This window comes from Gobius niger (assembly GCF_951799975.1).
Source record: "Gobius niger genome assembly, chromosome: 16".
Classification (NCBI taxonomy): Eukaryota; Metazoa; Chordata; class Actinopteri; order Gobiiformes; family Gobiidae; genus Gobius; species Gobius niger.
This window is the reverse complement of record NC_136867.1, coordinates 27,073,162-27,095,837: the sequence shown is the minus strand read 5'-3', so window position 1 is coordinate 27,095,837 and position 22,676 is coordinate 27,073,162. Positions and strand designations below refer to the sequence as shown.

General features: G+C 40.3%; 1 protein-coding gene across 10 annotated transcripts in view; it reads right to left on the bottom strand.

Moving 5' to 3' along the window:
- Nucleotides 1–3,946: 3,946 nt before the first annotated feature.
- mark3a (MAP/microtubule affinity-regulating kinase 3a) overlaps nt 3,947–22,676 on the bottom strand; it is a 105,760-nt gene continuing 87,030 nt past the window's right edge. For 3 of the 10 annotated variants that reach the window (XM_079573452.1, XM_079573455.1, XM_079573454.1), the window contains 4 exons: nt 21,429–21,698; nt 15,953–15,979; nt 8,305–8,349; nt 3,947–4,402 (listed from right to left, as the gene is read on the bottom strand). In XM_079573452.1, the coding sequence (XP_079429578.1) occupies nt 4,051–4,402; nt 8,305–8,349; nt 15,953–15,979; nt 21,429–21,698 (694 nt within the window). In that variant the 3' untranslated portion in view covers nt 3,947–4,050. Of the gene's footprint in view, nt 4,403–8,304; nt 8,350–10,544; nt 10,602–13,102; nt 13,168–15,952; nt 15,980–21,428; nt 21,699–22,676 lie in introns of all 10 variants that reach the window. The other 7 variants (XM_079573457.1, XM_079573459.1, XM_079573456.1 and 4 more) reach the window with 4 other exon arrangements.

Below are 22,676 nucleotides of genomic sequence, written 5' to 3'. Positions count from 1 at the left end.
GCAACCAGTCTGTGCCATCGGCCCCTGGACCACCACTCACGCTACAGATGTTCCCAGAGTCTCAGGAGCGTCCATAGCTCTTAGACAGGTTTGGAACATATGCAAATTTACCAACTATAAACCTCTGACTTGGGGTGAAATTCCTTAAAACTGTAAAAATGGTCTCCGCTCATTAGTGGTGACGTCACAGCTCTACTTCCGGGTCCCGAGATGTGAGAAACTACAAAAAACTCATTCATACAAAAATATTTCAATATGTTCAACTACTGAACACTTATCAGGCCCATTAGTCAAAAATGCTGAACCTACTGCTATAAAAGTATTTACCTAAATTGGTACATCCGGGTTAGCGGAGATTAATGCTAACAGCGCAGCAGCTACGCTAACCACGGAAGTAGTGACTTTAGTAAATATTACTTTTTTTTAGCAGTAGGTGCAGCATTTTTTTCCTAAAGAGTCTGAGAAATAAGTAGTTTCAGTAACTGAGGCTCAGAAATATTTATGGTTTTCAAGAGTTAATGTTTTGTTTGCTAATAAGGGAACTCATATCGCTAAGCACTATGGGATTAGCAGCAATTTTTAAATGATTTTAAAAGTTAAAATACTGGATTTATTGTTCACATTAAAACACATGGACTTCATTTTCCTCCACTTTTTATACAGTTTTTAGCTAATGTTAGTCAATGGAAATGTATGCTAACAGCTGCAAAGATGGCGGATCTCCATGGTAACTGAGGACTTTCCCGAACTTTATATAATATAAGGATTCCAGTCACCCATTCATACACCAACGTAGCAGACACTGGAGGCAAGGTGGGTAAAGTGTCTTGCCCGAGGACACGACAGTACGCACTTTACAAAACTGGATCAAATCTACCGAGATCACACTTTTGTAGGAAAACTCTCAAAGAGGCAGTTTTTTTTGACAGACACTTTTTAATGTCGACACGTGTGGCCATTTGTACACGGACTCATCGTCTCTACACCTCATCCTCAACAAAATACAAAAGAGAAAAACAAAAAACTGGTATTGCGGTGAAGCGTTTTGTCTGAAATTAAGATTACATTATTTACAGTGAGAACATAAAAGCCGTCCTTTAAACTTCTCTGAGGGAAAAAAAAACAAAAAACAAAAGAATGGGTGAAATAAATAAGACTACAAATGCTCTGTCCATTCACAGCATGACAAATCAGATTCAACACGTGGCACCGGAGGAGTCTGGACACGGATTTTTTAAAGCAGATGACTTTTTTTTTTTTTAAGAATGGAGATGCGAGAGACTGGTCAAGGAAAAAGAAAAAAGGTAAAAATTTAAACCAAAAAACCTATTTTAGAAACTTGCCAGTGGTCACTTATGGTATTTTCGTTTATGGGACACACATTTAACTTTTGATAAATAAGGCAGAGGAAGGATTACATCATCTCAAGCTACTATTTTATGGCAGTGCTCTTCCCCTTAATAAAGTAGCGAGTTTAAAAAGCCAAATTACCAATACAATATGGAACCGAAGCCACAAAATATCGTAAAAAGGCGCAGAAGTTTCATTTAAGTCTAAAGTTGGTGAAAAAAGAAAGTGCTCATGATTTCCATTTTACATTTAATGGTACTTAATATGTTGAAATGGTTACTTAATATAGATTTAAGGCAAGTTAATTGAAGTGTGAAGCCCTAATAATGTTCAAATTCCTTCTAAATATCCGTTCGTGCAGCCCCAAAAACATCTGCCTCGAACTCCTGATCCAAAAACGTCCCAATTCTCAAAAACAAATCCACTTCTTTTTTTCCTTTTTCTCAAATTCCGCACCCGATCCGCGTCCAAAACTCCGCTGCCACGTTTTCATGTCGACCAATAAACGGCCCCCGAAGATATTAGTATCTGTGATTATTGCCAAAAGCTTTTTTTTTTTTTTTTTTTTTTAGTTTTCTATACAGTATAACATCCCGTACATACTCTCGCACTTAAAAAAAAAAAAAGAAAAAAAAAAAGAAAAGGTTTTTTTGGATTTTGGAAAGAAAAAAAAAAACTGCTACGTGGGTGATTGTACAGCTTTTAAATACTAATCCACTGCAAAAAGTGATCGAGGAGAAGGTGAAACTATCAAGTACATTTGGCCTTGATTTGATGAAGTCACAGAAATCCAAGTTTTTAAGTTTTCTGAACTTAAAATTAGAGAGTAATCTCAACTTACTTGAAATAAGAGGTTGTTTTTCATATTCCAAGTGCAAAAAAGTGGTAATTCTGACAATTTATTTTAGTTTTAGTCTTTGGGGGACAAGGCCATTTTGTCAAACAATTCTTTTTAGTTTCAGCCGACAAAAACTTTAATCGTAAATCTGGTAAAGAAGAACTAAAATATATTAAGTCGACTTTACATTTATATTATTGTATTAAAACATATTTAATTTTTGCCTCTTTTTTTTTTACTTAGTTTTTATGAGTCGACAAAAACATCTATACATTTTACTTTTTGTCTCATTAACCAGTTTTAATTTAGTTTCAGCCTAGTCAGCAAAAAATAAATGTATGATATATTTCAGTGGACAAACTAATACAGAGAAGTACACTGAAAAAAGTCATCTTGAAGTAAGTAGATTTGTCCCTGATTTGAGTAACTCTAAAACAAACTAATTTAAAGTAAATTAAGATAAGATTTTTGTATAATTTTGAATGCAGAAAGATACATATATATTTTTTAACTTGCCTCATGACCAGATTTCCTGAAATCAGGGCCTTAAACCAAAGACAAATGTTCTTATTTTAAGATTACTGTCACAGATGTTAGTCCCTTCTTTTAATTTGTACTTAAGTTTTATGAGTTGATAAAAACCTCTATGAATTTTAGTTGAAGTTTTGGTCTCATTTACTTCTTTTAATTTATTGGTCAGCAAAAACATGACTTTGACTGAAATAATGAGGAAATTAACTCTACAAAACCTTTAAAACTAAGTAAAAAGGCAAGTTTTGTACACTTAAATTAAGAAGTATCTACAACTATCTTTTTCAAGTTATTCTTTAAATCGATTAAGTGTGATGAGATTTTTTCCTGTGATGTAAGTGTAAAAATGGAAATAGTTGCTCAAATCGAGGACAAATTTACATTTTTTTCTAAATTACTTGTACTTAGTTTTATAAGTTGAGGAAAATATCTGGAGATTTAGCTCTAGTTTTAGTCTCATTAACTACTTTTAATGTAGTTGTTCTCTCATATTAGTCGACAAAAATAAAATGTATGATATATTTCAGTGGACAAAACTAATACAGAGAAGTACACTGAAAAAAGTCATCTTGAAATAAGCAGATTTGTCCCAGATTCAAGTTGTTTACTCTTAAATCAAGAAAAAGCACCTACAAAAAACTGATTTTATGTAAATTAAGATAAGATTTTTGTATAATTTTGAATGCAGAGAGATCTTTTTATTTGTGAACTTGCCTCATGGACAGATTTCCTGAAATTAGGGCCTTAAACCAAAGACAAATGTTCTTATTTTAAGACTTTTAATTTGTATTTAGATTTTATGAGTTGATAAAAACCTCTATAAATTTTAGTTGTAGTTATTTACTTCTTTTAATTTATTGGTCAGCAAAAACATGACTTTGACTGAAATAATGAGGAAATACAGTCAACAAAACCTTTAAAACTCTAAGTAAATAGGCATATTTGTAAACTTGAAAAAGATAGTTGTAGATACTTCTTATTTAAGTTATTCTTTAAACCTAATTTTGAGTGTGATGAGACTTTTTCCCCGTGATTTAAGTAGAAAAATGTTAACAGTTACTCAAATCGAGGACAAATTTACAGTTTTTTTTAGAAATTACTTGTACTTAGTTTTTTAAGTTGAGGAAAATATCTGGAGATTTAGCTCTAGTTTTAGTCTCATGAACTACTTTTAATACAAGTCGACAAAACTAACCCTGTCCAAATGTCAGATCTTTCAAATCCTCAAATCAAGGCCAGACGTTCCCAGTTCTGATCTTAACCTACTCAGGAAATCACTTTTTGCAGCGCTCTCATATATTTATATATATATACTTTCGTGGTAATTTCTTTCATAGTTTCAGCTCGTTGGACACTTTCGACGCTATGTTCTTGAAGGCCATGGACGACCCGGATATCCTCTTGAAGCGCACGCCGTTGAGCGACAGCCGCGGGAGCTTGCACACCTCCATCTCCCACTGCACCAGGTTCTCGGCGCGGGAGTCGCCGTGGACGCACAGCAGCAGGAAACTCTCCTGCTGCTCGTAGTCGCAGTTGTTGGCGTCCAGGACCTTGCGGATCTCGCGCAGGATCTCGGCCGGCTCCATGGAGCTGGTCGTCCTCATGCTCCACGTGAAGCGCAGGGAGCGGGGCTTCGTCTCGGGGCACTTCGGCGCCGCCGGGTCCGACGACGGGACGTGGCGGCTGCGGGGGGAGAGAGAGGGGGCGGCGTGAGGCTGGATTTAGATTTAAAAACAAACAGGAGGACGAGGAGAGGAGAGGGAGGGTCTGGTGGATTCGCAAAGTTTGGACCAAAAACAAAAAATAATAATAAATGTAGAGATATTAATTTTAAACTTTAGCTGATGTAAATATGTAAATAATATGTATTTCAAGCTTTCTGTCATCTTATACTTTCAAATAAAAGCGATGAAAGGATACACTGGAAAAAGAAATAATAAAAATCTACTTGAATTAAGAAGTTAAATCCTAAGTTTGGTCTAGTCTTAGATCAGAGAAAACCTCTTGTTGCCAATAGAACAAGGATATTCTTCTTACTTCAGATTATTTTGTATTATTTCAAGTGTGGCTGAAACAACTAATACTAAAATAGTCGTCAACTATTTCCATAATCGATTAATCGCTTTCGAGTAAACACAGACTCAAATGGAACAAAAATGCCATGAACGTTTTGAATTAAAACCTACTTTGTAAAGTTAAGGTCTGTAGTGTTTTGCTTTGTCATTAATATCTGTCTGTGTCTCATCAGAAAGCAGAGTTTGCAAAAACGTTCTCCTACAAACGTTCACTTTAAGTTTACTCCATAAACACGTCCTTAAAGGAGTAGGTTTGAACTAATCTAATCTATATTAAAGCTAACGCCAATGGAACAAGCAGAAATTCCACTTTTACTGAAAATAATTGCTAATTGCCAAAAAATGCTTTTTCTGCGCATATTTCCTATTTATTAATATTGCCTGCAGTTCCCAAACTATCCACCAGGGGGTGCTGCAGCCCCCTCAGCACCCTGGGTTCCCAAGTCCTTGGTTATTTTGGTAATGATTCATTAATCTAGCAATAATTTTTACAAAAAATTGATTAATCACTTGGCTGTGAAAGTGCATGAAAATTGTATTTTATTCATAAAGCTTAAGTGGCACCGCTTAAAGGTGCACTATGCAACTTTTTAAGTGAAAAAAGGACAGTTTCTGGTACAAACCCATAAAAACAACTGATCCTGGAGTGTCATAAAAAATAAATTAAAAAAATTAATGCATCTTTCACAGCCAAGCGATTAATCTAACAAACTTCTACAATCTACAAACTTAATTTGAATTTAAGTGGGATTTTGGTTTGTTCCATTGGCGTTAGCATTTCGTTAGCCACATAGCATAACTGCCTCAGCCATTTTGTAGAGAATGTGTTTCAGAAAAATGTCTTTTTACATGTTTTCCATAAACAAAACAAAATTAGCTTGGTGATTATGCTTCGATTTATATCTTCTCTTTATTCAAACCTGCTCAAATTCAACATAAAGATTTTATTTATCTCTAACATTTTTTTATTAACATTTAACATAATTTTTCCAGTGTAGATCCAGGTTTAAATGTATGGTTTTATTTTGTTGGTATATTATAGTTACAAAGGTTTTTTCAGAGGGGATTTTGGATCTTGTTTAGTTTTTTGTTTGTGGCTCAATACCTTTTTATTATTATAAAACTCCTCTGTAAAACCTTCAAAATATGAGCTAAAAGTCTGTAAAGTTTGGAGTCTGTAGAAGATGAAAAATCCTTAACCACTTGCAGACCCAAATACTATATTTTTAATGCCACAAACACTTTTGATCAACTTAATCAGTAGAAAAAACAATGAATGTGATTTTTTTTCCCCAAGAATCTTGCCATGAACATTTGGTCTTTGGTCCAAACTTCCTGGGATGTTTCAGTTTCCACCAGACAGACATTCCACAGAGCATGCTTCGATAAAAAGGCAAAAGTTCAGGAGTTTAAGGCACGACCAGCGTTTTGTTTCCCCCAAAGTCATCGATGAACAAATTAAAACAAATATGTAGAAAAATCAGGGTAGAATGTGGAGTCCAGAGCCATGCAGAGCCATGCACCAAACGCAGCCAAAACAACAAGGCACTTCCGGAACAGGCGGGAGACACGAGATTTAAACAAATCAGCTTAAAAGCAGGAGCGACTGGGATTTGACGGGACAAAACAGGGCTGTGGGGGAACAGGGCTGTGCCGGGACGTCCACGTTAGTCCAGTTTGGTCCTGGTTTAGATGTGATTTAAATCCAGTCTAGTCAATATTTATACTAGTTTCTGTTTAGTCAGGGTTTAGTCCCAGTTTACTCTCGGTTTAGTCCTGGTTTAGTTCAGGCCTTCGCAAACTCTGGACTTAAAAGTTTGAGAACCCCTGGTTTAGTCCCCGTTCAGTCCCAGTGTAATCTCAGTTTAGTCCTGGTTTAGTCTTTAGTCCCGGATTGGTCCCTGTTCAGTCTTTCTTTATTCTCGGTTTAGTCCCAGTTTACCCCCGATGTATTCCCTATTCAGTCCCAGTTTAGTCCCCGTTCAGTAACAGTTTAATCTCAGTTTAGTCTCAGTTTAGTCCTTGCTTAGTCTTAGTTTACTCCCGGTTTAGTCCTGGATTGGTCCTTGTTCAGTCTTTCTTTATTCTCGGTTTAGTCCCAGTTTACCCCTGATGTATTTCCCCCCTATTCAGTCCCAGTTCACTCCTGGGTCAGTCAGTCTTTAGTCCCAGTTTCAGTCTTTGCTTACTCCCGGTTTAGTCCCGGATTGGTTCCTCTTTACTCTCGGTTTAGTCCCAGTTTAGTCCCTGTTCAGTTTGTCTTTACTCTCGGTTTAGTCCTAGTTTAGTCCCTGTTCAGTTTGTCTTTACTCTCGGTTTAGTCCCAGTTTAGTCCCTTGTTTAGTCTTCGCTTACTCCCGGTTTTGTCCCGGATTGTTCCCTCTTTAGTCTCCGGTTTACTCTCAGTTAAGTCCCAGTTAAGTCCCGGTTCAGTCTGTCTTTACTCCCGGTTCAATTCCGGTTTAGTCCCTCTTCAGTCCCCCTCTTCAGTCCCCCTCTTCAGTCCCCCTCTTCAGTCCCCCTTCAGTCCCTCTTCAGTCCCTCTTCAGTCCCTCTTCAGTCCCTCTTCAGTCCCTCTTCAGTCCCTCTTCAGTCCCTCTTTAGTCCCTCTTTAGTCCCTCTTTAGTCCCTCTTCAGCCCCTCTTCAGTCCCCCTCTTCAGTCCCCCTCTTCAGTCCCTCTTCAGTCCCTCTTCAGTCCCTCTTCAGCCCCTCTTCAGTCCCTCTTCAGTCCCTCTTCAGTCCCTCTTCAGTCCCTCTTCAGTCCCTCTTCAGTCCCTCTTCAGTCCCTCTTTAGTCCCTCTTTAGTCCCTCTTTAGTCCCTCTTCAGTCCCTCTTCAGTCCCTCTTCAGTCCCCCTCTTCAGTCCCTCTTCAGTCCCTCTTTCGTCCCTCTTTAGTCCCTCTTCAGTCCCTCTTCAGTCCCTCTTCAGTCCCTCTTCAGTCCCTCTTTACTTCCTGTTTAGTCCCTGTTTAGTCCCTGTTGAGTCCCTCTTTACTCCCGGTTTACTCCCGGTTTAGTCCCTCTTTAGTCCCTCTTCAGTCCCTCTTCAGTCCCTCTTTACTCCCGGTTTAGTCCCTCTTTAGTCCCTCTTTAGTCCCTCTTTAGTCCCTCTTTAGTCCCTCTTTACTCCCGGTTTAGTCCCGGTTTAGTCCCTCTTTAGTCCCTCTTCAGTCCCTCTTCAGTCCCTCTTTACTCCCGGTTTAGTCCCGGTTTAGTCCCTCTTTAGTCCCTCTTCAGTCCCTCTTCAGTCCCGGTTTAGTCCCTCTTTAGTCCCTCTTCAGTCCCTCTTCAGTCCCTCTTTACTCCCGGTTCAGTCCTGGTTTAGTCCCGGTTTAGTCCCTGTTGAGTCCCTCTTTACTCCCGGTTCAGTCCCGGTTCAGTCCCGGTTTAGTCCCAGTTAAGTCCCTATTCAGTCTGTCTTTACTCCCCGTTCAGTCCCGGTTCAGTCCCGGTCTAGTCCCGGACGTCCCGCTGCCGGTCAGACCCCACAGCTCCGGGTCCGGGCCTCACCTTGAACCCTCGAGCCTCCCATTTCTCTCAAACTCAGTGGAGACTCTGGAATCGAACCAACGAGCGACGCACGGCAGGGAGACACACAAACACACGGGGTGCACAAAATCAGTTCAGTTCAAACAGAAACCAAAACAGAACCGGCAAAAGTCCGGACACAAACCCCGAAAAGGAGACTCGACTTAAACACTTTGAGTAGCTTTGACTCAGATTTACTTTGGTGTTTGTGAAGGCTCTCACTTGTCCAGGGATTATCCGTTGTGGAGACTGTCAAATATCGTAGACTGGACTGTGTTGAGATTAGGTAATTTCTTAGACCCAGTTGTGTCCTGATTTCATCTTGGTACTTGGATTATACTATTATATTTTACGAGGTGGAACTTGGAGTGAAAAGGTTGAGAATGGCTGGTTTGGAGTATTACAAAGTATTTGGGAATTGTATTTGTTTAACCCCTTAACTCCCACCTGAACCGAGCACATTTTCTCCAGTTTGGCTTTAACCCAGTCCAAAAGCTTCTGGAAAAAAGCAACAAAACTGAGATGAAAACAAAAATGACGAAAAATGTATGGAAAAAGTGGCAAAAATGTCACAAAAATGTCACAAGAAATTGACAAAAAATTGACGAAAAAATGACAAAAAATTGACAAAAATGTGACAAAAAATTACAAAAATGTGACAAAAAAATTACAAAAATTTGAGAAAAATGTGACAAAAAAAGGACAAAAATTTGATTAAAAATTGATGATGAAAAAATGACAAAAAAAATGACAAAAATTGACAAAAATTTGATTAAAAAAAATGACGAAAAAATGACCAAAAAAAAAAAGACAAAATGTGACAAAAAAGTAACAAAAATGAGTTGAATAACCAACAAAAAAATGATGGAAAAAAAAATCTGATGACGTGAGGAAAAAGATCCTCTCGGTTCAGGCGGGAGTTAAAAGATTAACAATACCATAAACTGCTATTGACCCCGCCCCCTAGTTAAAGTGATAGCCTGTAAGAGTAAATGTTTGACAATTTATTTTAGACAATTGACCATCTGGGCAGTGTGACATCATGACTTCCGCTTCCGGTACTAGCAGACCGGCAAAAATGTGAGAGAAAAAAACAAAAAAAACTCTTAAAAACATCAATATTTCTTAAGTGGAAGTCACTGGTTAGAATGTTGAATGCAAATACTTGACTAAATACTTGAGTTTTTATCTCAGCGCTAACGGTTAGTACCACAAAAATTGACAATTTGAAAAGTGTTAACACTAAAAACAGGCTGAATATTTTTATATCGTTCAAAATCTTGGTACTATTTTTGAAACTCATAGTGGAATAACAGTGCAGGAAGAGCAGAGTCTCCTGAGGATCCATTCTTGGAGCTGTTGGAGCCGCCTAAATCACACGGCACCAGCCCCTTATGGCTCCTCCTGCAGGTGTGGGGTCCACAGAAGGACGGCCTCACGATTCTGAGAGTCTCTCATAAGGGGCTTTCAGACACTAATCAGAATCTCCAGGCTTTCACTTCGACCAATGAGACGAGCTTCCCTGTGAACCGTCCAATCAGGAGAGAAGGGGGAGGAGCTTGAGCAATGTTTACTTTTATTTTCTTCTCGAGGGGAGGCAATTGACTTTTCACCCTCTCCTCGCTTTGCAATTAAACAAAATGTCATTCAGTGCATATAATGAAACAAGTCCGAGCTACTCAAAGCATTTGGTTATTTGAAGAAAAGAAAAAAAGAGGCGTGTCCGAACCTTTGACCAGCGCTGAGTGAGTAATAAAGTTTAAAGCCGTCACCGACAAAAACAAGAGTGTAAAACAGTAAAATAAACAGAACAGAGAGAAAGAGAGAGGCCACACACGACCAGAAGCTGAATATGAAGGTTTGAAATACTAAAAAAAAATACTAAAAATATCCTTCTTTGTGTGCTTGTAATGCAAGACAAAAAGGAGACAGACTGTATGGTGTAAAACTGGGGGAAAATGTGTCTCCAGAGCAAAAACTTGAGACTTAAAAATAGACAAAAATATCTACTAAAGGAGGTAAATGACCCAAAAAAGTCAAGAAAATAGGACAAAAACGTACATTCCTGAAACCACAAGATGAAAATGAGTCCCTTTTTTCCTACACTGTAAAAAAAAAACCCTACACTGAATGGACAGATACATAAATAAGTCCTACTGATGCAGCCACAGAGACAGCAGAGACAGACTTTCATCACATTCTCCACAAACGAGGATCCTTACTCTACATCTTCTGCTTCCTACCACCTTCCCTCTGCGGCCTAGCTCCTACCTGAGCATCTGAAACGGGAGTCAGGCCACAGAGTCAGTGCAGAGCTTCACGGGAGGATGGAGGAGGAGAGTGAGAGTGTGGGGGATGATGGAGACGTCGGGTTGTGCCTTATCGTTTTGTCTCGCTTTTTAAGTTTGTTTTAGAGCGTCTTATTGCCAAAAGATGGGAGCAACTGAAAACTCTGAGAACTTTTAATCTGCATATAATAAATATTGACCTTTTATTTTTTACCTTTTATTTAACCAAGATAGTAGGGAGGTAGTAATATGTAGATCAAAAGTGTGAAAAGGAAGCCCTGGAAGTGACGTCCTGCTTCAGATAATTTACAGAGAAGACGGTTTTAAACTGAGCAGCTAAACCCACTGTGACAAATCTTAGAAATGTTGTGTAACTTTTGTCGCTGGTTGCTTTATAATATCTTTACAGCTTCAGTGTTTAGTCTGTCCCGGCTACACTATCATTAAAGCAGTACTAAGTAACTCTTGCCCCTAGAGGCCATAAGCGCAACTGCAGCTGTCGTAGCAAGTTGCGATTTTTTAACCTTTTAATTGTCTTGGAGAGTAAATACTACGCTGACAAGAAAAAGTGAAGGGACAGAGGGACATTGTACATCCAATTATACATGGAGATCATTTTTTTCACTCAAACTTGGCTGTAAATACTGTTTAAAGTGACGCTAGCCCGCAGTTAGCTTTGCCCGTTAGCCTGTTAGCTTCTTCTTCGTGATTCCATTAGTGTGTGTTGGTGAAAGACCCTCCAATCATACCATTAACACTTGTATTACCCGCACAGGGACTACGGAAAGGATTTATTAAAGAAGCTATACCTGATTTTTTTTCCTAGTTATGGAATGAAATTTGTTTTATCTTCCTTAAATGTATTGTAAACTCAGACATTTGTGGGGAAAACACTGTAGATCTAATTAGCATTTGTATCAATTTCATGAACTTGGAGGCTCGTTTTCTAGCATTCTTGGAAAAGTGACCCTGCAAGCCATGAAATGTGCCGATCAACATGTCCCTTTTAAGAATTGGGATGCTACAAACATGTTAGGAAGATTAGGCATGGGTTTGTTCCCCCACCATCATTTCAGTTTCGTGGCTTCCTCTTTCATTGTTTGAAACGAAAAAATCAGGTATAGCCCCTTTAAGGTGAACATGTTACTTAGTACTGCTTTAATTAAGTCTGAATATTTACCGCTTTTAATATTCACTACCTCAGTAATGAGCCTTGACAGATACTAACACTCGATAAACTAGCTCATAAACATTTCTGTTTCCTGTTTCACTGGTTTGGAATATTTGATCTTGTTTCCACAAACACACCAATGCAATTTCTAACTCTTGATTCCCTCAAAAGGGGGCGCTGCTCAGCAAACGCTCATGGATGTTGCTCCCAATGGCCGCTCTGCTTTACGCCCACAACACTAGAGGCCACCACTGCTCCGCCATTGCTGTAGAACCTCCATATCGCCGCTAGTCCCCCATTGAAAAGCATTGGAGTTTAGACACGTTAATAACAACATTAACGCCTGGTTTCAGTTTTTTTCAACACTAGACTAGGCTCGATATTCCTCCTGAGATAACGCTGGGTTAGTCACAATTTAAGAAACCAGGCTGGTTTTCGTAAGAAGAATTTTATAAATCTCTGACTGTTAGCATTGGAGCAGCGCGAGCTACACGTCACACAAGGGCCGAGTCTACGGTGAAGATCCCGCCCTTATGCCCTTTTTAGGAACATGCTTCGTCAGAGCTGGGGAGGAGGAGTCTGTAAATCCCGCCATGAATTCCCCCTCGACCGTGGTCATTATGGTAAACGGGGAGGAGTGAGGAGAAGCCGTCCATTTATATACAGTCTGTGGTTGCTCCCATCTATTCCGACACCTGTGCTGACTTAGCCTGGCGTCCACCATGGCCGAAATCTTCGCACGGATTTGGGAACCAATCACAGAACGAGGAGGGACGGCAAGACGAGGACGAGCTATTCGACGTAGCCTACGGAAGCTCGCGATGATACGATTGGCTGTGGCTAGTGCAGACACATGATACACAATCGTAGCGCCCAATAAACGGCTATGGACGATCGTAAACCACGCCCCTCCTAGTGGTGATCCCCAGACTAAATAAGACTTGTGATTTTAGTCTGGGGATTTAGATTTAGCTCGCTAATCAGAATGTCGAGTCTCGCTTCCTTTGGTCGTGTAACAGCGAAGAGTCTGGTGAGAGTCGGCATCAACTACATTTCCAGAGCGGAACAGGAAGTGGATTAACAGGATTATGAATCACAAATCTCACCTACTCCATGAGTTTTTTGTCATTTACACCGATTAGGGAAAAATAGCTGCGTAATGTAATTATTTTTCAAGTAGCGAATACCTAATGTCAGTTTGAATCCAATTATCGGCACAAACCCGACCATTTTACAAGTTCAAAAACATGAAATGATAAAAAAAATAATGGGATGGACTTGGTTGTGATTGGCCGATGAGGAGGAAGTGGGCGGGACTTACTAAGGCTCTTTGCTGCCTGAGCCGAGGGTTTGGACGTTTGCAGTTTGTTGGGGTCGAGAGTGACCCTGCGCAGAGGTCGCGGGGAGGTCACAGAGAGGGCAGAGGTTAAAATAAGGTTAGAGCGAAGAGTGAGGAAGAATGACACCAACGGAACAGGTATAAAATATATTTTAAAAAACGGGAAACAAAGATGAGGGATGGATGGAAAACACTGACGCCCAGAAGTTTGTAGCTTAAGTCAGATTTATGCTCTTTAATTTAACAAAACAAACACCATAAAGGTAGAGTTTTGTCTGTTTTAAGATGTTAAGGGAGAAAACTAGCAAAAAATCTGTGTGAAAATTCTATATATTCGCCTTAAATCGAACAATGGCCGACTATTGAGCAAAAATCTCATTAAAAACTGCAATGTTGTGCGTTTGTGTCAAGATCTCTTATATTTCATGAACATATCGTGAACTTTTGGAGTAAAAAAAAGTCAATTCATGTCATAACTAGATAGAAATCGAGATATAAGGCCTGGTGGAGTCAAATCTAATGCTTTCTAATGACATTTAAGGCTTTTATTTTGACCCACTGACTTTGATAAAAACTGCTTTTCCACAGAATGATGTTAAATTCACTTTTGGAGGCTCTTCTGGCTTCAGTAAAAGCACACACAGAAACAGAGAAACCAAAGAGAAAGAAGTGAAATGGAGATGAACTGAAGGGTGTAACGCCGCCAGTGTCCACCAGAGGGCGGAGCAGATCGCCTAATACAACACTACAAACCCTACAGCTGATGTAACTCCCTAAAAACACTTCCTACTTCAACTAAATGTCAAAAAAACATAAGGTTTGCCTAAAAGCATGAAGATAATTGGGATTAAAGCTGATGTTTAATCCATAAAAAGTGGAAAAAGTGTCAAAAACCTACAAAAAAAGAGAAACTAAATCTGTCTTGGGAAATACAAGTTAAGTTACATAAATATGAAAATCAAAGGAGTAAAATCATAAAAGCCTTGGCTCCGACGTGCACGAGCCAAAGCGAAAAGTGCCTTTTGTTTCCGGGGGAATTTGCAGAAGGTTAATGTGGAACAGAAAAGTCGGTGGAACATGCTTCGTCTGAGCCGCCGCCGATGTTTGGGGTTAAATGACACAGCACCACAGCACACGCTGCATTCACAAACACACGGGAACGGGAGCGCTTCACAACCTTTACAGACTACACTGGAGATGAAGAATAAAGTGTTTCAGGAGCACGAGATGGAGCCCAGATCTTAACATCATTGAGGATCTTTGGGATGTGCTGGAGAGGGCTTTGCACAGTGGTCACACTCTCACATCATCAATAGAAGATCCTAAGCTTTTAGAAACGCCACAGGGAGTATGTGCTGGAATTAAAGCTAAAGCCGATACTTTTTCATCACTTTTTTGTCACCAGTTTTGCTGCATTTTGGACCAAGTCGAGCTGGAGTAGATGCGCTTGGCTCAGGCGGGGGTGAAGAGGGTGATGTGTTTTGGACCATATTTTTAAAAAAAACTTTTTTAGGACCTTAAAGGCACTCTATGCCGTTTAAAAATGAAAAATTATGTATTTTCCTCCCCTACAGGTTCCAGCCATGTCATGTGTAGAATGAGCTCAGACCTGTTCACCACAACTGCCTCTAAAGTCACTCAAAAAGGTGTTAATTTGGGTCCAAAGTGCCGTCATGCATGAACTAAATAAAGAAGCTGCAGTTACACGTATGACCTGAGGGGCAGTAGTGAGTGTAAAATGGCCAACTTGCATCTTGCCCCTTTAAAGAGGGGGTATTATGCTTTTTTCAATCACATAGCACCAGTCTATATCACACTACAATGATGACCAAACCTTCCGTTGGTCTGTAAATGCAGTAAATTAGAATAACTGCCTTGTATAAAATTGCTCTCTCAAAATGGCTGTAGTGAATGTCTTGAAATAGGCCTCTGTCTCTTTAAGAACCTCTGACCCTTTCAGACACGCCCCCTCCACACACTGTCTGTGGCATCAGTGGGGAGGGGGTTCTGCTGAGGAGCAGTGGTTGGTTACTCGGCTGGTGACGAAAGCTCGGAGGCGTCTCCAGGAGGTGGGGGCGTTCCTAGGAGGACTCAGGCAAACCTATCCCTAAAATGGCCGCCATCAGAGTTTTTACAGATTCCTCAAAAATACGTGAATGTGCCAAGGCAACACTTCAGGCATGTTTTTAATGAGAGAATGACATAATAACATGATGTAAAGCTTGAAAAAATCGATTTTGCATAATACCCCCCTTTAATACCAACTCTCTCCCGTTCATTCTCAATGGTAAATATGGATGCAGTACAGCTTTTGGCCACCAGCCTCAAATTGGGGGCGCTGTTTCACAGGTACTTTTTCATTTCGGCCCTCGGAGACAAAAGGTTTGGACACCCCTGGTTTAGACTCATTGGTATGGTACGTTTTGGAAGATAAATATCATTTTTCACCAAGATCTTGTTTTGATGATGTGAGACCGTGACCACTACGCAAAGCCTTCTCCAGCACGTCCCAAAGATCCTCAATGAGGTGAAGATCTGGATTCGTGCTCCCTGAACCTCTCTGAACCTCTCTGAATCCTGGCATCGTCATTTTGGAAAACGCCCGTGCCATCAGGGAAGAAGATGCAGAACCCGCTCTCCGTGTTGTGTTTGTGAATGCAGCACAGAAGAACATCTTTCTGCCGAAGCAAAGTGTTAGTTTGGTGCCAACAGCCCCCGGTTTCTCCGTGAATCACTCCAGTCCAAAAGGAAAACCATCGGCATTAGAAGTTTTCAAACATGAGAGACAGAGAGAGAGGAAGAGCAGAGGGCGACAGGGCGACCAGGTCCTACCTTTTAGCAAATCTGAATGACATGTTTCTACAACAAAACGAGACACAGAGACGCAGGTGAGAGACTGTGACGGGGGAGGAGGGGGAGAGAGAGGGGGGAGGGAGAGAAAAGGGTCTTTCCATGGGAGCAGCTCGAGTCTTCCACAGGGGGCGCTATGTTCAAGCTCATATGGAAACTACTTCCTGTTTATCGCAGACTTTTGATGATAATTTCTCTTCTCGACATGCCGGAAGTTCTTTGGAGCGATTTGTTGTTATAAATATTAACCTTAAAGAGACTAGAAGCAACTCAGCCATTTTGTGCTCACTACTGCCACCTCAGGTCATACACGTAACTGCAGCTTCTATATTAAGCTGAATTGACCCGAATTAACACCTTCTTGAGTGACAGTGCAGGATTTTAGAGGCAGTTGTGGTGAACAGGTTCACTCATTCTACACATTAGGACATGGCTGGAACATGTAGGGGAAGGAAAACACTTAATTTTAACATTGTTTAACTCTGTATAGTCCCTTTAAGCCAAATTGAGGAGAAAGTGAAACATTTTTTAAACATTTTCAAACAAAACTAATATAATTACAACCATTTTCACCATATTATAGCTTTTGATGAATGTATAAATCATTATTTTCTGAAGAGTTTGCACAATGATACTAGTATTGTATCGAAGAAAAGGTTTAGGTGTGCCTTGTATCAAAAAGATAAAAAGATTGAATGCAGGCACGGACAAAAATATACATCTTATGGCACCAAGTTTTGATGCCGTTGGTTCAGGGATGGCATTCAAAGAAAAAACTTAGATGTTTCAGCTCAAATTATTGATACAAATTTAAAAGAATTTGTCTTTTATAGAATAAATTGACATAATTGTTCTGTTTCCTGTCTGTAGATGTAAATGTCAATATTTTAGTATAGGCAGAGGTGGGTAGAGTAGACAAAATCACTAATTTTACTCATGTACAAGTAAAAAGTAGAGGCACAAATACTCAAGAGTAATAAAGTCATTGCTACTGATGTTACTTGAGTACAGCAAGTAACTGTTTGAGCAAAAAAGTCAATAACAGCATAAATTGTGTGAAACAAAACCTAAAATCATGTGGGGATCGTGATAATTAACTACTACTACTCAAAATGAAGCTTAAATATTTACTTACAGTAGATAAAATGGCTAGATATGTAGCTGACCACCACCTCAAGTCAGAATTGTCCCATGTAAAGCGGTTTATCCTACCATGTGTTGATATAAAGTGCTCTAGAAATAAACTTCTTTTCTTCCCACTGCTTTCCCCCAGTGATGGATGGGTCAAATGCAGAGGAACATATTCCTTCAGCTTTCAAAGTTTACCCTTCCCTAACGTTTACAGCTTTCATTTGGTTTGTAACGGGGCGCAATGGTTCTTATTGTGGCTTAGTAGCTCTTAAGACTTGTATCGTTCTATTCCTCAAAGCGAGTCTTCAACCGTCCTGCTCCGATGGAAAGACGGCGAAAGATACAGAGAGGGGGATGAGAGCGAGGGGGGAAGAGAGAGGGAGGGACAGCAGGAGCAGAGATTCAAGGGGAAAAGTCCAAACACAGTGATTCTGTTTCGGACGTCGCTGCTGGAGGCGCCGGGGTTTTCGTGCAGCGAAACGGGACAAAAACAACAAAACTCCAACCAAAATCTAACTCGGATAATAGACGAAGGAGACGAAATCCTGAAATGATTTGAAAATTGTGGCCAACTTCACAAAAATTGCACCAGAAATCGTCGCTTTGTAATTACACCTGCAGCCCAGTAGGGGGCGACTTAAGGCTAAAAGATCAAACTGTGTTGTTTTGTGATGATCTTTAGGGTCGATAACTTTTCCGTTCAATGCATGAAAACCCAGCGGCGAAAACACAAAGTGAAGCCGTCTGATCCCGTATGATTCTACAGATTTCACCGACAAATTCAGATAAGACTCGGTAAAGGAGCTAAATGTGATCCAGTAAATGACAGAACAGCCGCTCGATAACGGACGAGCCGCTTTGTGTTTCAGCCAGTTCTTTGGAAAGTTCCCGTTTACTTTGATTTAGTTTTAGGCTCTCGACCTTTGATAAAAATAGATTTTGTTCTCGCTTCATTCAGTTTATAGATTATACTGGTGCTAAGAATACAAGGACACAGAAAAAGCTGCTTCTGTTTGGTCATTTTTACCGTAATGTTTGGACTATTGAGCGCACCTGAATATAAGCCACACCAGCTAAATTTAACAAGAAAACACAGGAAAATACTTCTATAAAAGCGTGTCAACCTCTTAAACCTCGTCACTTTTTTGACTTTTTTTTTTAATTGCTTTTTATTGCGTCACACATTTTGTCACTTTTCTGTTTTGTGGCTTTTTTTGTTGGGAGTCACTTTTTCATCACATTTTTTTTTTTCAATTTTACACCACGGGAGGAGCTCGGAGTAGAGTCGCTGCTCCTTTACGTCGAAAGGAGCCAGCTGAGGTGGCTCGGGCATCTGTTCCGGATGCCTCCTGGTCGCCTCCCTCAGGAGGTGTTCCAGGCATGTCCTAGTGGGACAAGGCCTCGTGGAAGACCCAGGACACGGTGGTGGGACTATGTCTCCGAGCTGGCCTGGTGTCGCCTCGGGGTCCCCCCAGAACAGCTGGAGGAAGTGTGTGTGGACCGGGAAGTTTGGGCATCTCTGCTGAGACTGCTGCCCCCGCGACCCGGCCCCGGATAAAGCGGAAGAAAATGGATGGATGGATGGACCTTTTTTTTTTTTTTTTTTCATCAAATTTGTGTCAATTTTTTTAACACTTTTTTGTCAATTTATCACATTTTTGTCAATTTTTTATCAACTTTTTTATAAAAATAATTCATCACATTTTTGTCAATTTTTCATCATTTATTTTTTTCATTTTTTTCATCTTTTTTTTCTTCATTTTTTCATAATTTTTTTGTCAAATTTTTTTTATCACATTTTAGTCAATTTTTTTTATCAATTTTTTGTCAATTTTTCATGTTTTTTTTCTTCATTTTTCATCACATTTCAGTCAATTTTTCATCACATTTTCGTAGTTTTTTTTATCTGTTTCTTCTCACGCTTTTGTCGCTCTTTCGTTGAATTTTCATCCCTATTTCCGTCTCACTTTTGTCGCTATTTTGACACATTTATTCGAGAACCTTTTAGATTTGCATAAAGCCAAACTGGAAAAATGTGCTCCGTTCAGGTGGATGTTAAGAGATGAAGAACTTAATAAATCTGATTAGATTATTCTTTAAACCCGTGTTCACTCTGACTGTGGCAGAGCTGGGTCCGTGGTGAATCGCTCTGACTTTTGATTAATTCAGCTCGAGCTCCTCTTTGTCCCTCGATAATATTTCAGTGGTGAGAAAATGAATTTTGCGCCTGAAGCCACAGACAGCGATAGGGTTTTCCACCTGTTATTGTGCAGGTGTTTGTTACGTCCAAACCTGCACCCACTCACTCGTATTAAAGCACTGGCCTATGATTAAATGTCAGTGCATTGTGCATTGATAAACCGACACAGTATTCAGTATTACTATAAAAATATATAAAGAATATAAGAAGCCCTGTTGTATAAGCCACAGGTTTCAAAGCGTGGGAAAAAAGTCTCGGCTTTTAGTCCACAAACTACGGTATTCAACTGTAAAAATGTCTAATGAAATAAAAATGCTTGTATTTCCTTCTATTTATTGGGTGAAATGTTACGCAGTGTGGCTTTAAACAATACTATACTGTATTGCTATGTTTTTAAGCACTACAGGAAAAAGAAAAAGCATCCAAAAAACCCCAATATCTTTCTTTAAATACTAAATTTTTATGCTGTTGGTCCAGAGACATTAAACATTACAAGCAGTACTAAGTAACTCGTGCCCCTAGAGGCCATAAGCGCCACTGCAGGTGTCGCAGTAAGTTGTGGTTTTTTACTTATTAATTGTCTTAGAGAGTAAATACTACGCTGACAGAAAAGATAAGGGACAGAGGGATATTGTACATCCAAATACACAATGGAGATAATTTTCTTTCACTCAAACTTGGCTGTAAATACTGTTTAAGTGGAGCTAGCCCACAGTTAGCTTTGCCGTTAGCCTGTTAGCTGCTTCTTCGTGATTCCATTAGTGTGTTTTGGTGACTCTGACCCGGTTGCAAGAGTGGTTTTCTGGCCAGAGACACCAGGGGGAGATGAAAGACCCTCCAATCATCCCATTAACACTTGTATTACCCCCACAGGGACTACGGAAGGATTGATCAAGGTAAAAAAGTTACTTAGTACAGCTTTAAAGGAAGTTACTTAGTTCTACTTAGGCGCAAAACACTGTGTCAAATTCAATCAAAGCTGCAGCTGAATTTGTTTTTGTGTCTTTGACAAATGTCTGCAGTAATAATAGTCGGGCGATGTCATTGTTGTGGGTTCAGAAATTCAGATTTTTCAGCTTGAACCAGATTTAACACTTTATGAAGCTCGTTCAAACTGTGTCAGTGAAGTTCGCACGGTTTAGTCTCTTCTTTTTCTTTATATGAGTCGGATCAACTGCTTTCAATGTAGTTTTACACTGATTTGACTCATTATTTATTCACCTTTATGTGAATTTACAAGGAGGTTTCAACAGCAGCAGATAGAACAGCACTGGTTGGAGCTTCTTTTCTTTAGTTATTTAATGCCTAAACCAGGGGTAGGCAAGTCTGTTTGGGGTAGGGCCGATTTTCTTCATCGTCAAAAGGCCGAACCCCCAATTGTCGGCCGAAGTAAAGCATCACTTTTAACAAATGTCTGATGTACGTCACATGACTTAAGTGGCTGTTCTGCCCAGAACCTTCGAGGAATTGACTGTATGTTTCACCAGGACCAGTTGACAGCCTATAGGCCATTCCAGACTCATTTGAAAGCTAAGAACTGATTGTAAACTTTTTTTGTTGTGTTGCCGCCACGATTTTTCAAATTGTTTGTTCTTATTTTTTTGTTATGTCTTTGTTGCATTATCTTTTTTTTCTCCGTTGCTTTTTGTCATATTTTCGTCATGTTTTTGTCACTCTTTTCTCGCTTCTTTGTTGCTTTTTTGTCACTTTTATTGTTCCTTTTTTGTTATGTTTTCGTTGCTCTTTTGTTGCTTTTTTCGTCATGTTTTTCTTTGCGTTTTATCCTCGTTTTTGTTGGTATATTGACACTTTTTTCAAGTTTTTAGATTTGGGTGAAGCTAAACTGTAGAAACGTTGCCTACCCCTGGCCAAAACAATATTTTTCATGTTACAAAGGCAAAAAAAAACCTATGCATTTATCATTGTTAAAGATTTGTTTCCGTTCCGATGCAGAGGAATGATGAAAATGTGGATAATTAAAAGAGTAAAACCTGAAACTGAATGTCTTTTGCACCATATTTGTTTGTATTTGTAAAAAACGTCTGGTGTGAAAGTTAAAAACTGACTGCACAGAAAGCGACTCGTCTCTCGGCCTCGGTCACAGCGCGTTTTATTCCCGGCGTTTACCTCCGGGTGAGTTTGGACGTGAGCTTGCTGAACAGGTTGCTGGTGCCTCTGCTGCGCGTCTGGGACAGGGGCGAGGCGTCGTGGGACAGCGTGGGGGAGGCGGGCGGCCCGTTGTAGGTGGCCGTGCGGCGGTCGCGGAGCTGCCCGCCGTGGAAGGTGCTGCGGCTGGCCGTGCCCCGCGGGAAGCGCAGCCGGTCCGGGGTGGTGGAGGTGCTGATGGAGTGGGTGGAGGTGACCGGGTTCCTCTGGCCGCCGGGGGAAACCGCGATGCTGCAGCGGGACGAGAGCGTTAGCTTTATATTACAGGGTTCACACGCACAGGCAAGGTCAGATTTAACACTTTTAAGACCTGGAAATACAACAGTCAAGACAAAGGGCAGAGAAGAAGAGTACTCACATTAAGCACATTTAAACTGAGAATTAAACAACACAAAAAAACAGCCCTCCAGGATTTCACGATCGCAACTATTAACACAACATCAAACAAACTCTGCGAAATCAGTGCGGAGTCGCAACTTTCCCGCAACTGTTCCAATAATCCGCAATTTCCTTCGCAACTTTTCCTTTACTCCGCAACTTATGCGCAACTAAAGTGAGTTTCTGATCAGTTAAATATATTTGACTTGTTATATTTGTATTGAAAGGGGCAGATATTATATGACTTGTTCTTCTCCTCTGCTCCGTTTCATTCATACTGTGTTGGCTCTGCGTTTTTATGGTGATTGCATGACATCACTTTTGAATGACATAAATAAATAAAATGAAAAAAATAAATAAAATAAAAAATATGAACATTTTCGCGTATATGCCCAGCGCCTCAGACTGAAGCTCCGCCTCCTCTCACTCACCTGGGCCTGAAGCTCCGCCTCCTCTCACTCGCCTGGTTCTTCACAGTGTGAGCCACTGTGAGCTCCTATCATGGATCTCCTACTGCGCTCTGTCCGAGCTGCTTTTCTGCTACTGGATCTTTATTTGGCGACATAGGCGGTGGCGTGAGTGTGAGGGGCCGGTGCTTTTACTGCGTGAGCTTTAGGACTCACATCTCTGTTGAACCAGAGCCGAAGCTCAATGTCGACATTCGCCCTTTGGTCTGTTCTCCTCAGATTCTCATCCACGGCTCTATCTGATCAGATTTGTGTGGAGTCAGACCCTGCGCTCACAGAAACAGGCAGGTGCCGGTTAGCCCCGCCCACTTTCTGTAGCTGAGCGGAGGAGGCGAGAGGGGAGGGGCGAACATGGTTCTGTTTT